Raw genomic sequence first — 20660 nt, 5'->3', positions numbered from 1 at the left:
GTGTTATGGAAACAAATTTTTGTTATGTATGCTTAAGTTATATAATGACATTTTCACAGAGGAAAGTTGTATATACACACGCGCGCACACACACACATACACTGCTAGGAGAAGATTAAGGACAACATATGTTCACAGTTATCTCTATGTATGAATCTGATCTGTTCTTGAGATTATCCAGGGAAGGCTTTCTCTTATTTCTGTCACTGCCACAGGCACATCTGGTGAAAATAAAAGTGTTGCCCCACACAGGAGAACTATTCCCAAAATGCCTTCAGGTTTACAATCTAAATAAGTCGCACAAGGGAAAGTCAGTGAGGAGGGGATTAAATTCAGCAGATACTGTCAGTTCTCTTCCTCCGAGACCAGGGCTGTTGCAGTTAGGATGGAGAGAGAGCCTTTCTTCTGCTTCTGAGCTTAGGTATGATGGAGCTGTGCCTGCCTCTTCTTCTCTGTACGTTTTCACTAAGATGGATTAATTTATCACTCAGCGTCTATTGTTGCTATGGTGTCATTTCAGACCTTCAGGTCATTTCTGACTTATGGCCACCCTAAGACAACTCTGTCATGGGATTTTCTTGGCACATTTCTTTGTGGGGGGATTGCCATTACCATCCTCTGAGGCTGAGAGAGTGATGTGCCCAAGGCCACCCAGCATGTTCAGTGATAATTCAAACTCTGGTCTCCAGAGTCATAGCCATAGTCCAATGCTAAAACCTCTACACCACGCTGGTTCTCTCTATATAGCTTGAAATATTTTTTGGGGGGAAGGGAAATACTATTTTAAATGTTATTTGTTTTAAGTATGTACCATATGTTCTGGGTACGTATCATAAAGACTTCTGGAATCCCCTTTTCAGCATGGCTGCTAGTCATGTTGGCTTTTTTAGTTCCTTTTGTTGTAGACTAAAATAGGAACTTTTCTAAGTTCTAATAGAGAGCACCTCCAAATGACATTATCAGCCATAGGACATGCCCATGACTATATAGCTCATTACACTAGTTTACTTTGCCACATCATCCCTGAACTATAGTTTTAGATGTGGAATAAAAGTATAAGATTAGTTCAGGTTTAGCCATTGATTTCCATGGGTCTACTGTAAACGTGGGCCCAACTTGTAATTTTTCATGCCATAAAGAGTTTGACAGTTTTTGTGATGCCTCAAGTTAATCTTTGAAAAATCTAATTGCATCTCCCTGCAAGTAAGCTTACTACCGTATATACTGGTGTATAGGTCAACCCTGTGTATAAGTCGAGGATTTTAATGGATTTTAATATGACCCATGGATAAGTTGACGGTAAAACTGAAGGGCATGTGACCAAGGATATAGATGATGTCCTGCTCGCTCTCCTTGCCTCTTCCCAGCCCAGCTGCCCCCTCCAGAAGCAACTGGGCTGGGAAGAGGCCTGAGGAGTGAACGCTCCCTCATCCCGCCGTCTTATTATTGTATTGACATGTATAAGTCAATCCAGGTTTTTGGGGTCAGTTTTGTAGTATACATTTTTCAACTTACAGACGAATATATGCAGTAATCATAATACAATTTACTTCTGGTAAATGGGTCTAGAGGAATATAAGTCTGAGTTTTAGAGAATCTTAATGGAGGAGTTTATTCCTCTGTCTAGAAATCCAGAAGCATAATGGTCTAAAATAATGAGAACTACTCTGTATCAGTCATATTTATTTTTTTACTTTAGCACCTTCTTTCCTACCAGTGATTCATACTATAAAATATAAAGAAGTAATCATTTGTGATCTGTGAGACAGTGTTTCCCCCCCTTTTTTTTCTTCTTGTTTTGCTCATACATGTATAACCAGAAGTAATCTTTATGAGGAAATAAACTTCCAGAAGAAAATAAACACAGTGGTTATCTCTATTAGTAGAAGAAAGTATATAGAAAAAAACACCTTTTGGCTTTTGTATTCTGTATTCTTCTTTTTAAGGTGGGCAAAGAATAATAGTGGTGCTGCACACAATTGACTCATCACATAAAGAAATGATTCATACTTACTGTAAAACGTATAGTCATTGTAAGGCATGGTTGTGTTGGCAGTTCTGGAGTGAAAGATAGTTCTGGAGTGAAAGATAGATTTAAGGATACAATGTGAAACACCATAGACAATAATATTTAATTTTAAGCAGCCATGTGAAGGTCTTCATTTTCACAGACAGTGTCTTGTAGCTGTGCTATAATTGTCTTACACTACCTGGCTTGATTCCATTATCTGATCTGTAGAGGTTAATACACTCCCTCAGCTTGAGCAGAGTGGCCTAGCTTTTGGTTTTGGGGCTTTGTAATCACTGTGGGTAGGTGTGAAAAGCTTTCTTTGACCACTTGTTTATTGATATTTATAATGAACGGAGTGGTCATGGAATAAAACATTCTGATACAATGTGTTCATAGTTAAAAGAGCAATAAATTGTTATTCTGTTGAAATACTGATGTGACCATTATTTAATGTCTTTTTGCAAAGCTAATATAAATTTAGTAGACATACAACCTGTATAGACTTTTCTTTATTGTTTTCTGTATGATGGTTGGTAGCCATTTCAGGATTCCTACCAAAAGAAAAGGCTGAATGGAAATGAAGATACTTTGTTATGAAAAGGTATTTTGCAGTCTTTGGGCCCATATGCCCCAAATTTGTAAGTTGATTTTCTGTGTTTAGAGACTGTGATCGAAGGTACAGTGGAGCAGGTCTAAGGCTGCATGAACAAAAGCCTGATTTGAAAGTTTTGGGTTTTTTTTTTAATCTCTTTTCCACTTCAGTCTGGAGCTCTTTGCATTTCTCAAAAAGTGTTTCTTAAGATCTGGATTGTCACGCCTTGGGCTTTAATGGGAACAGAGAATTACTGAAAATAGGGCAGAGCCAACCAATAATTGCAATTTTCAGGTGTGGTTTATTGACTTTTTCCATATTTGTAATAGTTTGGTATGTCTTCACAGTAGACTGTAAGAAAAATGTATTATGGGTGTTAAAAAGTAATAGCAATTTTCAGCAGATTATGGTTTGCTTTGTTATCTCTGTGCTGCCTGAAAATACACTCAACACGTTTTGTGTTCTGTTCAATAAATAGACATGCATATGCTACAATGAATACAAATCAAAATACCCAAAATAATTCCTGCTGCTCATAGTAGTGAAATATATTTCCACAGTTTTTCTGTGGGTTTTTGGGCTATGTGGACATGTTTTAGAAGAATGTATTCCCGATGTTTCATGTGCATTTGCGGCTGGCATCTTCAGACATGCCAGAGATTTCCACAGTTGTTCCTAGTTGTATATGAGAGTAACAATGGTGAAAAACCCACAACATTAGAGGTTTGCTCCATCTTCCAATGTAATATGTACCATCAGGTGTTAGTGCCCTCTGTACCTTCATAGCTGGGTTGTGGAGGTAACAAACTCCTACCTTGGCATTGGTGCACAACAGACCAGGAGAAATGTCTCTCTTCATTCCCTGGTTGCAGCATGGGAGGAGAAGGAGACAAAGGGAGTGGTGAGAAGGAGCAAACAGAAAGCAGGGAATTCCAAAACGAAGAAGAGATCAGCAGCAGAAGAGGAGGAGAGCTGGGCAGAGATGCAGTGGAAGGAATGTCCCAAATCCAGAGTGTTAGCTGCCAAAGCCTCATACCTGGAGTGACCAGGGAAGGAGCAGAGAGAGCAAGCATGTGACAGGAAGACTCAGAAAAGCTCATCTGGGCCTTGAAGGTGGGATCATCTGAACGGGCAGGCCGGGTTTTTCCAATGGTCACAGGCAGTCCAGAAGTGCAAGTCAGCCCTTATGGTGAGGGATGAGAGTAAGGGGCTAGAGGAGAGGACAAGTCTGTGAGAGAAACATGAATAGGAGAGTCAGGTGTACTATAGGCTTGACGAAGGACTACAGAACCTGAGTGGTAACAAGGACATACAGAAATCTTGTGATGTACAAGGTTAAAGAGCCACTTGGGAGGAATGGCAAGAGGTCGGGATGAGACTTTCTTGAATACTCACTTGGTTGAAGCAAATGGAGGAGAATCCTATACTGCTGCAGTTACTAGACTTGTCCAGTAATACTTACCTGGTAAAGCGAACTGTATCTGAATTAAAGTTAAGTGTCTGAAATATAGCCCTAGGCAGGGCTTCTAATACAGGGCCTCTGTGAGCATAGCAACTGTGTGTATCTTCAATTATGGACTTACAGTCAGCAAAGTGTTGCCTTGTAAACGGAAATGGGTGCAGGTGCAGCAGTCCCACCAGGGAAGGCACTGTCCTGTCACAATCCTACATTGTGTAAACAGAACATTATCTATGAAAGAGAATAAAGAAACACAGATCTGACATTAGAAATGGCAATGTCCAGAAGCCAATGGCAAAATGTTTCATTCTTTTGGACACACAGGAGATTACTACACTACACTCTTATAGTGCTGCTATTCCACTTTTACTGCTCTGGCTGCCTCCTGTGGCATTCTGGGGTTTGTAGTTCAATGAGACCTAAGAGCTCTCTGACTGAGCACTAAATGCCCCTCCCTAAACTACAAATCACAGAATGCCACAGGAAGCAGCCTGAGCAGTAAAAGTGGAATAGCAGCACTGTAAGAGTGTTGTGCAGTACTGTAATCCCCACAGCCACTGACTTCCAGGTAACTATCCTGGGGGAAAAGGGAAAGTTAAACAGCTGCATTAAGATGTATTCACATACTGTATTCCAGTCTATTAGCATATATGAAAAGAGGTAATCGTTTCTTGGCAAATAATATGAATGTGCTGATTCTCGTCACATTTATATAACAAAAGAGTCCTCAAAAACGTTAAACTTTTGGTTAAATGGAATATTGCTTTGGCAACTCAAGACTGACGGGCCAGATGATTGTCAGACTGTATTGTACAGTCTGTCAATTTGAGAAGGTTAAAGGCCTGTGCCACAGTTTCAAACTTTTTGCATCTAGCATGCTCTGCTTCCATCCCCACAACTATGTATCTGTCCTTAAATATCTATGGCTTGAATATTGGACACTCTCAGCACATCTGAAGAATTGAATTGAAATCCACACTCTGGTACAATAAAATAAATAAATGAGCTAGTCCTAAAGGTATCCCTCCCTCCCTCCCTATATTGAAAAGTAAAATTATTATCAGTAAGGAGTCTATCTGATAATATAACTGCAGAAATGCAGTATAGCTTATACCAATACAACTTACACAATAATTTTGTGTTTCACACAGTGAAAAAGTTTGTTCTGACAGTTTGCACAATACTTTTAGCATCATGCTTGATATCTTAAAACGTGTGCATGTACTTCTGATAGTTGTTGTGCTGTAGTCCAGTGTTACTCAACTTGGCAGGCTGTGGACTGGTGCTGGTTCACAAGCCATCAGCTACCATTCCCTGGAGAGTTCCCGAGAAAAAAACAGTTGTAAGCAATAGGCACAAATATGGTACTGGTCTCTGGCACATAGGTGGGATGAGGAGATGCCTCAGTCCTCCACATCAGATAGCTTAAGAAGCACTGCTTTAGGGTTCATTGTTTCACTGGTGCAGTTATCCTTTGTTCTGTTTTCTGGTACTGGTGCAGTGCCACATAGTGTGATGTTCTAGCATAGAAACATTGCTACATTGCATCATGACCCTTTCTTTATTTTTGAAATAGTTTGTAAAATCAAGCATTAATTTTTTTAATGTTTGGTTTCCCCCTCCCCCACCACTCCTTAAACATTTTAAAATTTTATTTATCTAGGTGTTGTATTTCATTCACCAAGTGAATATTGCCACTACTTAGCTACTGCCAGTGGACCTTCATGAGTGGCTTCCAGATAGCACGAGAGAGACACTTTAGAGAATGGAGTTGGCTCACAGTTTATTACTCAATGAAGAAGCCTATAACCAGTTGGGTGAATTTCAGAAAGCAGAGTTTGCTTTTGAGTGGCTGAGGTTTTTGGAAAAACTTTTACCAGCAACCAGTCGAGTAAGTATTATATAACTGCCATTTTAAGAAAACTGTCTTTGTTTAATATTTTTGTCTCTGAATTCAGCTACAGTCATAAATAGCTGGTGTGAGCTGGGCGCACAGAAATAGGAGAAGCTTTGGCTACCAGTAAGGGTGGGACATGAACCCTGCTGAACAAGACTCAAATTTGAAGGGCTTTAGATCCAGCTAAAACTGGGCCGCTTACTCAGACTTCACCAGTTTGAAGTTTCCCCATCACTAATTTTAAGCACTTTGTTCTTTCATATTTCCAGGCTGATATAAAGGAAAAACAAATCAAACTTGTTGAACAGCTGATATCTTTATTAACCAGTTCACCAGGGCCTCCTACCAGACAGCTCATTGCCAAGAATCTTGCTGTACTCTATAGTTCTGGAGACATCTTTTCTGTTCACCAGACGATTGACAAATGCAATGAACTTATTCGCAGTAAGGATGATTCACCAAGTTATCTGCCTACAAAACTGTAAGTCTAAAGGTATAATGATGTCATATTAGAAGTGTGTTTCTTCATTATAAACAAAGGAATGCATGGTAACTCTAAGTAAAAAGTTATGAATTGGTTGTAGCATGGTTTAGTGTGTTCAGGACTGATTCCAGGTCGTTGTTGATCAAAGCAAGAAAGCTAGACTGACCCCTCCCCTGTTTTGCTATGCATTCACAATTTGTTACACTAACTTCACAGAGATGCTAGATTCATCTTGTCTTTTTCTTGCAGTCTTGAATCAAAAACAGGTACAGTCAGCTCACCAGCAGCAATAGAAAGCAAGAACTGCATACATAGCTAAGATTTTGAGTTGAGTGGAGATGTAATCCTATGCTTCCAGAGTAAAAATTATAGTTACAAATCCAAGAGTGTGTGTAAGTGGTTGACTGCTAATCATAGTTTGCCAGAATTCCAAGGGGGTGAGCAAGGAGGCTAGAGAAGGGACAGTTGTTGTTCTTATCTTTCAGAGAGACTAAATAGACTCTTGAAGGAAGGAGCGCTTTTTTCCCTTCTTTGCTAGACCCAGCATACCATTTTTGCAGGATAATAGTTTTTCAGGGCTTCTTTACAACACTGACATGATCACATCCTTATTATCAATGCTATAGTGATGCACTCACAAGATATTAATGTCCCTTGAGAGTTTGGGAGGTGAGTACACCTGGTGGTTCAGTGGTACCCTGGTGGTGCAGTGGTTAAATGCCTGTATTGCAGCCACTCACTCAATACCATAAGGTTGCCAGTTCAATACCAGCAAAAGGGTTCAAGCTTGACTCAGGCTTGCATCCTTCCAAGGTTGCTAAAATGAGTACCCAGATTGTTGAGGGCAGTTAGCTTACAGTTGTAAACCACTTAGACACTGTTACTTCAGTATGAAGCGGTATATAAATGAAGCTATTTTTTGTTTTTGCACATGCATGGTCATGGAATTTTATTAAATCACAAGAAGAAGGCCAAATAATGAAGATTCCTTCAGATCTCAGCTGACCAGTGCAGAGTTCAAGTTCAGCAAGATAATTAAGGCATACTGAGATGACTAATAAAGATTTGGCCCTGTAAATGTGGGCCTTGGTGGACCACATATAGGCTCCATACAGACAGGCCAAAATAAAGCTGCTTCGGGTCACTTTGGAGGTATGCTGTTTAAATGATGCATGCCTCCTAAGAGTCTGGAAGCTGCGCCAAAGCTGCACTCTAGACCTTAGGATTGGATCATGGCTTTGGCGCAGCTTCCGGACTCTTAGGAGGCATGCATCATTTAAACAGCATACCTCCAAAGTGACCTGAAGCAGCTTTATTTTGGCCTGTCTGTATGGGGCCATAGATTCCTCCTTTTCTTCTCTGCTTTCTTCGGTGTAGTTGGGCTTGTTTAAAGTGAGGATGAGCACAGAATGTAGTGCAGTGAGCAGCAGTCTTGCAATTGCTATTTCCCCTCAATACATCTGGGTCACAGATGGTGATAGGCTTCCATTAGGGTATGGTCTTTAAAAGATTTCAGGTGTGTCTACCACTGATTCCAGGGCTTGTCTAGAGCCTATTCATCCACCATAATTGACAGGAAAAGTTCCTGCCAGTCGGTTCATTATCTTTTTGTGATGCAAAACTGTTCCAGAACAGACCACTAGGGCTGTCATACTAATGTGACTTTTTTCTTACATTTTGCAGAATGATAAGCCAGTCTTTTAAGTTTTTAATGTGTTGATCATGAAATTGTATGCTAGCTTACTTTCTAAATAATTTAATATGTAACTGCTATTTGTAATTTAAAATTTTAGCTTTATTTGGTAAATGGCTGGCATTAAAAATTCTGAAGAGCATTAATTAATTTTATTTTGACTTCATTTTTTTTCTCCTCATTCTTCCCCCCCCCCCCCCCCTTTTCAGTGCTGCAGTGGTTTGCTTGGGCTATTTGTACAAAAAGTTGGGAAGAATTTTGGGTAACAGCTTTCTGGATACTGTAGGGAATATTCTTAAAGCAATGAAGAATGCGGAGGTAAGGAAGTGTGAATAGAACGCAGAATTAGCAGAATGCTAGAATAACCCAAAACACCTATAAACCTTTTTTCCTCTTTCATTGAACTTAATTAATAAATGTATTTTATCATCCCTATTGAAAGACTTCATCAGCTACTACCCTCTAATCATCAGAAAGCAACCATTCCATCAAGCATCCACAAAGGGAAGTGAGAGCAGGGTCATTTCACCACTTCAGTTGAAAAACTGTCTCACATCAGGTCTCCTTTCTTCTAGAACTGCTTCCAGTTGGTTATTTTAAGAATTATACTTTAATTTTGAGAATTATAATTAATTTTTATTTCTTCTTACTTTTTTCGTTCTTCATTCCCTTTTTCTTTTTCCTTTTTTGTTGTGTCTTTTTAGGCTATAGGGCAGTTTTGTTTTTGTTTTTTTAAAAGTGATTGTACATAAGCCACTGTGGAAGCTTTTATTTACTGAAACGTGCAGCAAAAATGCTTTAAATGAACAACTTAAATTTTTGGTTTGCATTGCTCTTTTCAAAAGTCACAATCATTGCTTCTTAATCTATAACATAGGCCTGTCTGTGTTTTTTATTCTTTGTACTCTTTTAGCTGACAAAGTGAATTCAAATAACTTTTGATTTTTTGAATGGTGCAGGGCTAAAATGCCAATTTTTCTTCCACATCATGCTATCATTATTATTATGCTTTATTTATATAGCGCTGTAGATTTGCACAGCACTGTACATACAAACCATAAATTAGATAAGAGTAAACCTGCCCATGGCGTACAATCTAAGAAATAATAGCATAAAATAATACATAACAATACAGGAAAGGGTTTAATACAGGTGACAAATTAAAAACGTCAAATAGCAAATAATAGCCATGCAATACCTGGGAATGCTTCTCTGAACAGGATGGTCTTCAAGTCAGTTTTAAAACTATTATTATTAATATTATTATTATTAAACTTTATAAAGTGTTGTAAATTTGCACAATGCTGTACATAATGAATATGTAGAAATTTTTAAAAATTAAAAACCTGCCTAAGGCATACAGTCTAAGAAAACAAAATAATAACATTAAAACATATCTTAAAATACAACAAACAGAAACACCTAATAATAATCATTCAATCAAGTTGTGAGATAGAACGCTTCCCTAAACAAAAACATCTTAACTTCCACCTTAAAATTGGTTAAAGAGATGGTAGTCCAGAGATGTAAGGGAAGGAGATTCCAAGAATTGGGAGCAGCACAGGAAAAAGGATGAATCCAGGCAGGGTAAATTAAGTGAGAAACTTGGACAAGATTTTTAAACCTGGCTTATGCTACATGATTGTAGTGATGCTACAAATGTTCTCCCAGCTTGCTGGATAAGAAATGCACAAAAATGTTTTTTAAAAAAGAATAAACAAAAAAACCATTAAGCTGAAAAATAAAATGACTTTTTTCTTTTGTTCAGTCTCAAGGGCGATATGAAATCATGTTAAGTTTGCAAAATATATTGAAGGGGCTGGGAGCAGCTGCTATTCCATGTCACAGAGATGTCTACAAAGCTGCCCGTTCGTGCTTAATGGATAGGTCAATGGCAGTTCGCTGTGCTGCTGCAAAGGTAAATACTGTATTCATTGTTTTTAGTACGGTAATTGAGGGTCATAGAAATTATTTTTGTTACATTGAACAATATCTTTGCTAAATACTACTTTCATATAATTCTATATATTGTTGCTCAGAAGTTTTTACATAGGACCATAGAAAGCATACATTGGTCTATCTAGCCTATTATTATTATTATTATTATCATCATCATCATCATCATCATCTTTCTCTAGTAGTAGCTGACCAGCAGAATTATGAGAATTCTGAAAGAATTTTTGTAGAATTCTTTCCTATTCATATCTATGAGTTACCCAGGTCTAATCCACACACTGCAGTTTGACACTACTTTAACTGCCATGAGTCAATGTTATAGAATCCTGGGAACTGAGATATTTAGTCTTCCCTGTCAGAGAAGTCTGATGCCTCATCAAACTACAAATCCCAGGATTCTATAACTGATCCATGAAAGTTGTAGTGGTGTCAGACTGCTTTATTTCTGCAGTTTGTCAGCATACTTAGTTTCTGAACTCAAACAAAATTTGATTATTCAGTGTTGTATGTTGTGTTATATTTTCCACCATGGGTACAAATGCATGTTATCTTCTGACAGTTTGGTGTGCGACCAGTATTGTCATGTGCACACTCCACCCCCAATGCAGCTTGACAGCAGCCCTTTTAGGCCATCTGTTTGAGGCCATGGTTCTGGGAATTACTTCCTTAATAAAAAAAATTACTACTTGTTAGAAATAATATGGAAAGAAGAAGAATACACTACAAAAAAGAAGTGTGGTTGAGCATGTTTTAGTGAACCTTTTTTTTTCAAAACTAACAATATTTGTGTCCTGCAAATTTAATTTGCAGTCCTGATGTGGTAACAAAGGCTCGGTACAGATCGCCCTTTTGCGCCCTGCTGGCGCCGATTTTAGGGTTAGGGACCATGTGGCAACCGCACGGTCCCTAACCCTAGCATGGCGTGGCGACGCTGTAATGGCAGTGTCCCATCCATGTGTGGTGCCGCCATTGTGATGTCACACCCGCGCCATGTCCAAAGGGTGCGGCGCGGGTGTGACGTCTCCACCCCGCCCCAGGCTGCTTATGACGGCCTGGCGACGGCGCGAAAAACAACTCCAAAACAGAGCTCCTTTTCGGCACACGCATCGTTGGCACGGCAACCAAACAGTCACTTCAACGATGCAGAGGGGAAGGGGGCCGCCCCTTTCTCCTCTGTAGCACCGGCCCCGCAGGGGTACCCTGGGCATCTAAGGTGCGAGGGCACCCCTTTTCCAGGCCTGGAAAAATGCTGGATCGGGGCCGCAGGGGCTACCAGTGAGGTTGCCCTGGCCCCAATCTGACACGAACAGGGATGGCTACTGGCTGCCCCTTTGGGGCGGTCTGTACCACGCTAAAGTTCCATTGACTGTACTAAACTACCTGTGTTAATAATTGTATCAAATTTCTTTTCCATACTGAGTCAGCAAGTGATTTGAAAGTAAATATCTATTTACATATTCAGATTTTTCTTCTACTGCTGGAATTTGTGCCACTTGGAAGACTCCTTCCCATATGTTACAAATTACAAATAGGTATAACAGACTTTGAGAAGAATGTACATTACACAGGAGAATACAGGCTTATGCAAATATGTTCTTTATTTCCATACCATATTGAAGGAACTAGAGAAGAAATCTCATCATTTTATTTTTATTCAAGTTCTGGCATAGCTCAGTTAATAAAACCTTTGGCAACGAAACTCCTTTGTACAGATGCTTTTAATGCCCCATTCCCATTTTCATTCTCTATTTAGTTGGATATTTTTAACAGCATGTAGATTAGGAGGATAATGAAAGAGGCCTAAAAAACACAACTTTTTGATCTCAGGTCGCAGCAGCATGTCTGCAGGAAACAATGGAATAAACAATGCTTCATCTGTGAAAGAGTGTGAGTCTCTTCTAGCTGATTTTGCTGTAGCCATGTGTAATAGGCAAGGCAAACAGCTGCTTCCCAGACTCCCTTACTGAAATTTATGTACAGCAAAACAGGAGGAAAGGGGAGAGCAGATAAGCCTGCCTCACCAGCATAGATCTGTAAATTTAGCCATCAAAATAAAAATCATAAGAAAAGTGGAGGTTGGTGAAAGAAAAACGTATACCTCAATGCATTTGGGAAGAAGCCTTCAAGTGGTCTCAAGGTTACCTGAGCTGCTTTTTTCATTTCATATGTGCATATTGTTAGGTTTTTTTAAAAAGGTTCACCAGAACATGTTCAACCACACTTCTTTTTTGTAGTGTATTCTCCTTCTTCTTTCCATATTATTTCTACCAAGTAGCAATTTTTTTTGTTATTGAAGTATTTCCCAGAACCATGGCCTCAAACAGCTGGCCTAAAAGGACTGCTGTCAGGCTGCATTAGGGGTGGAGTGTGCACATGATGCACACCCCAAATACGGCCAGAAGCTGCCCCGGGTGAGGCTCTTTTCTAAAGAGCTGCCCAAAAGTGGCCCGAAAAGGAGGGGGGAAATCCGCTCATTCTCAGCAGACTGGTTCAGGACCATGGGGGCAGGCTGAATCAGGATCGGGTGCATGTGGCTGCTGCAGCCCTGATGCAGACGGGCCCCACATAGTCCCAGGGCGGCCCTTTTGGGCCCTCTGTTTTGCCCCATGTCTACTTCATTAACCTTGTAGACCTGTAATTACTTAAGGGTTGCTTTTTTGGTGCATAACAATACTTGCAGTATTTTTATATAATATGGTACACATATAGTAACACGTATAGTATAATCCTATACAATTCTACTCAGAAATAAGTCTTGTTCAGCACAGTGGGGAATATTGAAAGGTAAATGTTTATGTGATTGCAGTATGTGATATTATACTATATCCAGAGTTAACATTACCAGGCTTGTGCACAATAATTTTCCCTTCCTCTCTGCCCTTCTGCAGCCAGCTCTGTACTCCTCTCAGATCTTCTCATTTGTTTCCGAATCCTCCAGAGCAGCCTGGGGAGACCAGGCATACAGGCAATTGGATACCATTTAGTACACTCCATCAGTTTTAGGCACAGTATTTCAAGTGGCAGCATTTGCCTCTCAGGATTGAAATTCTTTCTTCTGTCTCCTTTTTCTGCCTTTCCCACGCATTTTTATTTTATCTTTTTATAGTGTCTTCTTGAACTTCAGAGTGAAGCAACTTTTATGTGGAGTACAGATCTGGATAGTGTTGTAACTCTGTGCTTCAAGTCTTTGGAGGGATCTAGTTATGATGTTCGAATGACTGTTTCTAAGCTTCTTGGTTGTGTGTTGGTTAGTGCTGTAACATCTAAACAGGGTACAGGTAAGCTTTATTAGTAATTTTGACCAACAAGTGTGTGTGTGTGGGGGGGGGGAGTAATAGGTAGCAATGGGTAATGAGTGTCCTTCAAAACAGATACATGTAAATGCATGTATGGTTTTAGTCAGAACTTGGAAAAGTTCCCTTTTTTGGACTACAGCTGCCAGAATCCTCAGCCCATATATGGGGGAGGTTTGGGGCAATGTAGTTTTTAAAAAAATTTCCAAGATCTGGTTATAACAAATGATGTAGATTTTTCCTACATTATTTCAGCCAGTTTGAAAGGAAACACCATATATTAACTAGATCTTTGTGTTCAGTGTACCTTTATTCTGGGGCACATTTTTAAAAATGTTTTCTATAATGTAGAGAGACATTGAGAGAAAAGATGAAGAAAAAGTTTGGTAGTATTGTCAACCAAACTGGAAAATAAGGCAAGGAGCAATGCAAAAAGGGAAGGGGAAATGGCAGAAGCAACAAGAGAGGAGGGTTTCTGGTGTGGTATTTCAGCTTTATAATCTCTGCTGCCCAGACAAAAGGACCCAGTCAATTTCCCATTGTCTCACCTATGATACCTAAATAGGAACTAACCATACTAAAGCATCTAGATGAAAATTATTCAGAATTATTAATGATGTTGATGTTCTGGGCAATTTGTGGCTCTCCAGCTATTTTTGGTTTGCAACTCCCATCAACCCATCTGGTATAGCCAAGTGGTGAGGGATGGTGTATCTTAGAATCCAACAATATCTGCATAGGTAAAAGTTGTCCTCTGCTGTTCTGCATCTCAGCTCTTCTTGAGTAGACCTGGATATTAATAGTGTTTGGAATTCACTTGGTCCAGTACCTAACTTCAATTATACACTGTAATAAAAATGTAATTTGACTGTTTTAAGAATTAGGCTATTTATAAATTAAGCTATGTAACCTAGCATGAAAAGTGCTAACTCAGACTTACTCATTCAGCGAGTTAAAACTAAACATTTCTGTGATTGTCTGCACTGGTAGTGTTGTTGCAATAATTGTATAAGGCTTGTATAATGCCATTTCTCATGTTAGCATATATATTACACCAACAGTCTCACCTTGTCAGAGCCTCTGCTTGGTAATATTTAAACAGTTGGGCCTGTTAGTGTATAAAGCAAACCTTTTCTCTTAAAAATCATCTTTGCTATAAACTGTATAAATTTGGTGTGGATTAAAAACAGTCTACATTGGTACTCATTTTAGTAATTCTGTAACTGATCTTATGTAAAATCTGAATTTATTTCTGGGAGATATACAAATCAACACAGGCTTCAGACCAATACTTGGATATGGACAGGCTTCTTAACATTTTATTGTGATAAAAAGAGAGGGGAGCAAGTCTTACTAATGTGTGTTTTAAAGTCTTATTTATATATTTATGGCCAAAATAGCATCTGCCAGACAAAATATTCGCAAAATCTCATTTGAAGAAGCTTTGGAACTACTGGGGACAGGTTTCCTTCGTGGAAGTTCAGGATTTCTACGAGCCAGTGGTGATATCCTGAAGGGAACAAGTTCAGTCAGCAAGGATGTTAGAGTTGGAGTCACTCAGGTTGGGCTTATATTTCAGAACTTAAACATACCTTTGCATGCTTTTATTTCATTTTTTTCCTAGAAATAATTTATTTCATAGCACTGTCTAGTAACTGAAATCTTATATTAGTTAATTGATTTTACAGCTTAATAATTTTAAATATATTGGAGTAGACTGATTATTACTTGTATCTAATATTTCTAAGTACTTTACTTGGAAATTAAAGATACCTTGTTTATTTCTTGTTCAAAATTCTAAATAGGAAAATATTTTTAAAACCTTTATTCACAGCCAGGGTAGACAAAGTGTGGTCCACAGCCTGCATATGGCCCGTGGGATAGCTCAGAAACCCTGAAATGTGTCACTGTGACTTCAAAGCTCCAAAATTTAACTAACAAACAAAAAATAAGGTTCATTCTCAGGTGATTTTTCACTCCAAAGCCAGCCCTGAACCCCTGCAACCTGCCTACAAATGTGGTCATTTGCTTTCCTAAGCCCCCAGCTCCCCCCACCAGTGCCCAAACAAAAATTGGCCAAAATGACTGCTTTAAGTGACATCACATCACTTCCAGTGCATGAAAACATGCCGGTGCTGCGTAGACAATATCCCCGCTGAGTCCCTCCACCCCGATTTATAGTTTTCTGTCATCATGTGGTAAGCAACCTTTTCTTTTACTATTTGAAGCTCATATAAATTTATTATAATCAATACATTCAAGCTGCTATGCTCTTCAGCAGCAGTGAATGTCCCTCCCAGTATCACAAAGGAAGCTCAAATGGCTAGTATTCCTCAAAACAATTAAAGTCAGAAAGAAATCACCCTGATTAACCATGAATTTAAGCACTTGTGAGACTCAAAGCAAAATGTTTGCATCTTCTCCCTGATCAGTAATTTGTCAGGGCAAGTGCATAACTGGTCATTCAGTTGCCACAATATTACAAAAAGAGTAAAATAACTAATTTCAGAGATGTTTTCATGTTCAGTAAAATAGCAGCACAGCCTGATTTGTTGTAGTGTCAATAGAGCTTTGCCACAATAAATGTAGCAATTTGCTTTGGGGACATAGTGTTGCTTCTTTAGCACTTGAATGCGGAAAAATATAAGACTTTACTACCTGCTACTGCAGGTATAGGGAACTTCTAGTTTTCCAAATATTGTTGGAAAGTGCCCACCAGCTCTTATTAACATAGCCAGTGGTGAGAGGTATTGGAAGTTGTAGTTCAACAACACCTGGAACTCGCACATTCCCCAGTTCTGTGCTGATGTTTCATATCATGCCCCTTGAAGATATTTTGCTACCTCAAGTAAAATCTAAACCATGTTATACCACACACGTTTCCATGTCTTGGTGCATGATTGTGACACCATTCTTGCTTGGAACAGTTTCCCCCTTATTAGTAGTGGATGATGGCTTCCCTAACAGTGGGGTGCCTCCAAGTTTCAGTCTGAATTTTAAAGAAGCAAGCAAAGGGGCAGAACCATATTTCCTAAATAGTTTCATTATTTTGTATACCTCCTGTAAAGTTTGGATTAGAATCAGAGCAGTTTCACCACCAATAAATGGAAGTTGCCATGGCTCCTGAAGCAGGTCACATTACTGTGTGGCAAAATCAGCCCTGCCATCAGAAGTACCACATTTAAAAAATTAGAAAGGTGTAATTTCTAGTTCTGGGCATCAAATAGATTTGTCTAAACAGCATCACACATAGTGGTTTAGAACTTATATTAAGGATACTGAGGAAAATGTATCAGGGCTGGTATTTTTTGGTAAAACAAACAAAACAAAAACCTAGCTGTTCCTGTTTAAAAGCAGGAGAAAGCTTCTCTTGTTTTTCCTCATAAAATGCATTCAACCAAATTACAAAAGGAAGACAAAAACTCATCTCAGACCATGCCTTTTCCCTGGAGAATGGATTCTTGTAATAGCCTTTCTATTCTAAGTTAGCAGTATTGTATTGTGCTTTCTGGAAAAAGAAAGCCACTGAAATAATTTGCTTTTATGCTCAGTCAGACACAATACTGTCTTATTAGGTTTATTCTTTCTTTTCTACCTTCAAGTAAAATCATGTTGAAACTTATTTTGTATTATTATTTTTATGAGAGATGGCTGCCAAATATCACTATCAATAACTAGGATAGTCCTTGCTTGACATACTTACTTCCCATTGTGTCTGCTTATCTATATGCATGCAGTATTTATGAAGTGAACCTATTCATTACTTTATGAGTAGGAATTGATGCACAGCAAGGTAAATGACCTTCAGAGTGTATTTTTGCAACAGCTCTGTATTCTGTCTTTCTGTTGTAATTCGTCTAATTATTTTTTTTAAATGTACTAAGGAGAACTATTTTAATTCTTACAAACATTGTGTAATTAAAACTTGTAGGGAGCGAATGAGAATCCCCAGCTTTTCACAGGGTTATAGATTGTTGTAGCTTAATAGTTTTAAACATTTATTCGTAATCCAGAAGTGTGCTTTGTGTACAGAATGTTAAATAGCTGGAAGCTTTTGTTCAGTAATGCCAAACTGAACATTATACATAATAAGTAATGGCTGTTTTATGAAATAAAACAGAAAGAAACCAAATGAACTTACAATTAAGCTAGCCTCGGTGCTATTTCTGTTTTAATTGAAAGCAGGGCTCCCTCCTCCCACCAGCATAACATCTAGATTTGGCTAATGAGGTATATTGTTTGAATGACTGAAAACTAAAATGTTTTGACCTCACTTCACATTGAGAGGCTGTAAACATACTGCTTTTTAAGATGTTAACACAATTGGTTGGGTGGTTTTGCAATATATTAAGAAATGAGTGCCTGCATGTTGAAACTGAGATGTTTATAAGAACATACAATATCTTTGAGATGATTTTGCTGTAAAATATTTCTTTAATCAAATGTCTTTCAGGCTTATGTGGTATTTATCTCCACATTAGGAGGGCAGTGGCTTGAAAGGAATTTCTCTGCCTTGCTCTCCCATGTTCTAGACCTTGTCTCTCAGTCTCAGCCTAAAGCTACTCAGACTCAGTTGGATGCTATCTGCTGTCGCCGTTGTATTTCATTTATCCTCCGAGCTACAGTGGGAGGCCTTCTTGGGGAAAAAGCTCAAATTGCAACTGCCAAGGAGATTTGTCAAGCCATCTGGAAGCTGAAGAAAGTTGTGGGTATGGGACTAACAAGATTATTTGCCATCCTTCCTCCCCCTCCTTTTCAGAAGTACTTTATATCATTTCCTAATCTTCCTAGGAAGGCTATGTAATGATTTTTCTAACCCTGATGGTAATATTATCCCTGCAAAAATTCAGATTCCTTTAGCAATCTTTTTTGTTGTTCTAAAGGAGGGCAACTAAAATGGTGAAGGGTCTGGAAACCATGCCCTGTGAGGAACGACTTAGGGAGTTGGGGATGTTTAGCCTGGAGAAGAGAAGGTTAAGAGGAGATATGATAGCCCTGTTTAAATATTTGAAGGGATGTCATATTGAGGAGGGAGCCAGCTTGTTTTCTGCTGTTCCAGAGAACAGGACCTGGAACAATGGATGCAAGCTACAGGAAAAGAGATTCCACTTCAACATTAGGAGGAACTTCCTGACTGTAAGGGCTGTTTGACAGTGGAACACACTTCCTCGGAGTGTAGCGGAGTCTCCTTCCTTAGAGGTCTTTAAAGAGAGGCTGGATGGCCATCTGTCAGGGATGCTTTGATTGAGAGTTCCTGTATGACAGGCGGTTGGACTGGATGGCCCTTGTGATCTCTTCCAACTCTACAATTCTGTGATTCTGTGCATTTTTTAAAAAAACAAGTCATAATTTCAGCACAAAAATGGTCCTTATGTTTTCCACCATTATGTAGGTTTTGATACCTGTAGGATCTAAATCTATTTGCTAGCCTCAGCTAGAGTATACCCCCGAATCAATTGCTAAATAGTAAGTCTGTATTTAAGTAAATTCCATTGATTTAGTAGATCTACTCTGACTGAGACTAGCAGCTGGATTCAGACCAAAGTTTAGAGACTGGCTGCTTTGGGCCATAGCTTACCTTCCTCTGCCTTAAAGGTCTACTAAATGAAGTTCAAGGTTATATATACATAGCAGCTCCATCTGCCTGCATCACCCAGGCATTGTAAGAGGGTCAAAAAGTTTGCTGGAAGTATTTTCGATAAAACTATATAGACTGACCCTATAAAGTTAGTCTTAACCGTCTTCTCAAGCACAACTGCTTCAGTATAGTTTCCTTTTTTGTTTTGTTTTGTTTGTTTGTTTGTTTGCTCTAGAATAGAAATGAGATACGGGAGGTTGATACAAAATAATGGAGTTTCAAAGACACAACAGTGTTTAAAATATTGCTGAATGTGTGTATAGGGATAAAGAGGAAGCTGTACACTCATAGACAGCTGAGAAAGAATTAATTTAGCCATAGCCTGGATCCAATTTGAGAACGAGGTATCTGAAAGCTATTAATTGTCTATAACAAATATGCAAAGAATATGTTTTTAAAAATCTATTATTTCTCCTTCAATTACTTTAAATTTTAAATGGTTACTGTTTTGATGAGAACTTATTTTAACTCTAAAACTGTACTGAATATGGTACATGCTAGTCACCCCATTCCCCTGTCCAGAATTATTTGACACAGAAATTTCTGTTATATTGTTAGATGCTGCAACAAGTGACTGTAATGTGGAAACTCGTATTGGTTCAACAGATGTAGTAGCAAGCCAGAATATGCTTATATGTGCCCTAGAAGAGCTTGGAAACCTCATATATGGCTTAGGCACTACTGCTGCACCAGTGTTGCAAGATTCTAGTACAGGTAATTGTTCTCTCTGGTTTAGTAAATGTGTCTTTCAGTTCTTGAGCCTTTGGATGTGGGGGGGACAAAATGGAAATAAATAAAAAGGCAGTTAAATACTTTGGCTTATTTCAGTATATTGCAGAATTACAACAAGAGACAAAATTCCAATATTTAGCCTAACCCTCTAGGCATCAGTTTGTGACCTGAATTTTTTTAAAAAAATTAATTAACATGTATAATGGTTAAATTTTCATTATTTATAATTATCCTATTATATAAGTTAGCATTTGGTAAAATATGTTTAGATTAAGTACTTTAGGAACATTTTGGGGGGGAAATAAGAGAACTGATTAAAAACCAAGAAATGTTAGCATTGGAAGTCAAGCTTAGAAGAACATAAAATAAAGCTTTAAACATACCAGATTGGTATCTGAAATTATACGATATGGTCTCAATAGATAAACTTACAATCTCGCTAAGAAACGGCAAAGAAGATAAATGGGAGAATGACTGGGTTTAGGTTCTGAAATATTTAGAAGGAAAGAATAAGAAAATTACTCATTGAACAAGGAGTAAGACACTGGAAAATGATTATTGAATGGATAGGAGGATATAAGAGGTATAAATAAGCTTGTGGTTATTTGCTATCAAATTTATGATATATGGTTCAGATGAAGTAATAGTCAACAATGTTCTATGGTATAAGAAAAATATACCGTATGTATAGAAATGTTTACACTGGAAATAATAATAGAATGCAATCTCAGAGTGTGATGTAAAAGGGAAAAATGAGAATTTCTTCCTTTTTTCTATTAAGGGAACTAAGTTTGATTTATTGGAAGGATAATGCGGTAATACAAGTAAAAGGATGATGGTAGAAATTATTATTAATGTTGACAATATTTTTTCTTTTTTTAAAAAAATAGAAAGTACAGTAAACA

The 20660-nt window shown here is 38.4% G+C and overlaps 1 protein-coding gene across 4 annotated transcripts in view; it reads left to right on the top strand.

Moving 5' to 3' along the window:
• The window catches only part of HEATR5A (HEAT repeat containing 5A), a 105065-nt gene that overhangs the window by 8591 nt on the left and 75814 nt on the right, over nucleotides 1-20660 (top strand). For all 4 annotated transcript variants that reach the window (XM_089522078.1, XM_089522077.1, XM_089522076.1 and 1 more), the window contains exons 2-9: nucleotides 5726-5953; nucleotides 6229-6440; nucleotides 8346-8454; nucleotides 9905-10054; nucleotides 13199-13370; nucleotides 14786-14946; nucleotides 17839-18094; nucleotides 19582-19737. In XM_089522078.1, the coding sequence (XP_089378204.1) occupies nucleotides 5828-5953; nucleotides 6229-6440; nucleotides 8346-8454; nucleotides 9905-10054; nucleotides 13199-13370; nucleotides 14786-14946; nucleotides 17839-18094; nucleotides 19582-19737 (1342 nt within the window). In that variant the 5' untranslated portion in view covers nucleotides 5726-5827. The remainder of the gene's footprint in view (nucleotides 1-5725; nucleotides 5954-6228; nucleotides 6441-8345; nucleotides 8455-9904; nucleotides 10055-13198; nucleotides 13371-14785; nucleotides 14947-17838; nucleotides 18095-19581; nucleotides 19738-20660) is intronic.

Source organism: Sceloporus occidentalis, unplaced genomic scaffold (genome assembly GCF_023333645.1).
Source record: "Sceloporus occidentalis isolate IW3139 unplaced genomic scaffold, rSceOcc1.0.p SCAF_4, whole genome shotgun sequence".
NCBI classification, from domain to species: Eukaryota; Metazoa; Chordata; class Lepidosauria; order Squamata; family Phrynosomatidae; genus Sceloporus; species Sceloporus occidentalis.
The sequence above is the reverse complement of the archived record's forward strand: the minus strand, read 5'-3'. Positions and strand labels throughout refer to the sequence as shown.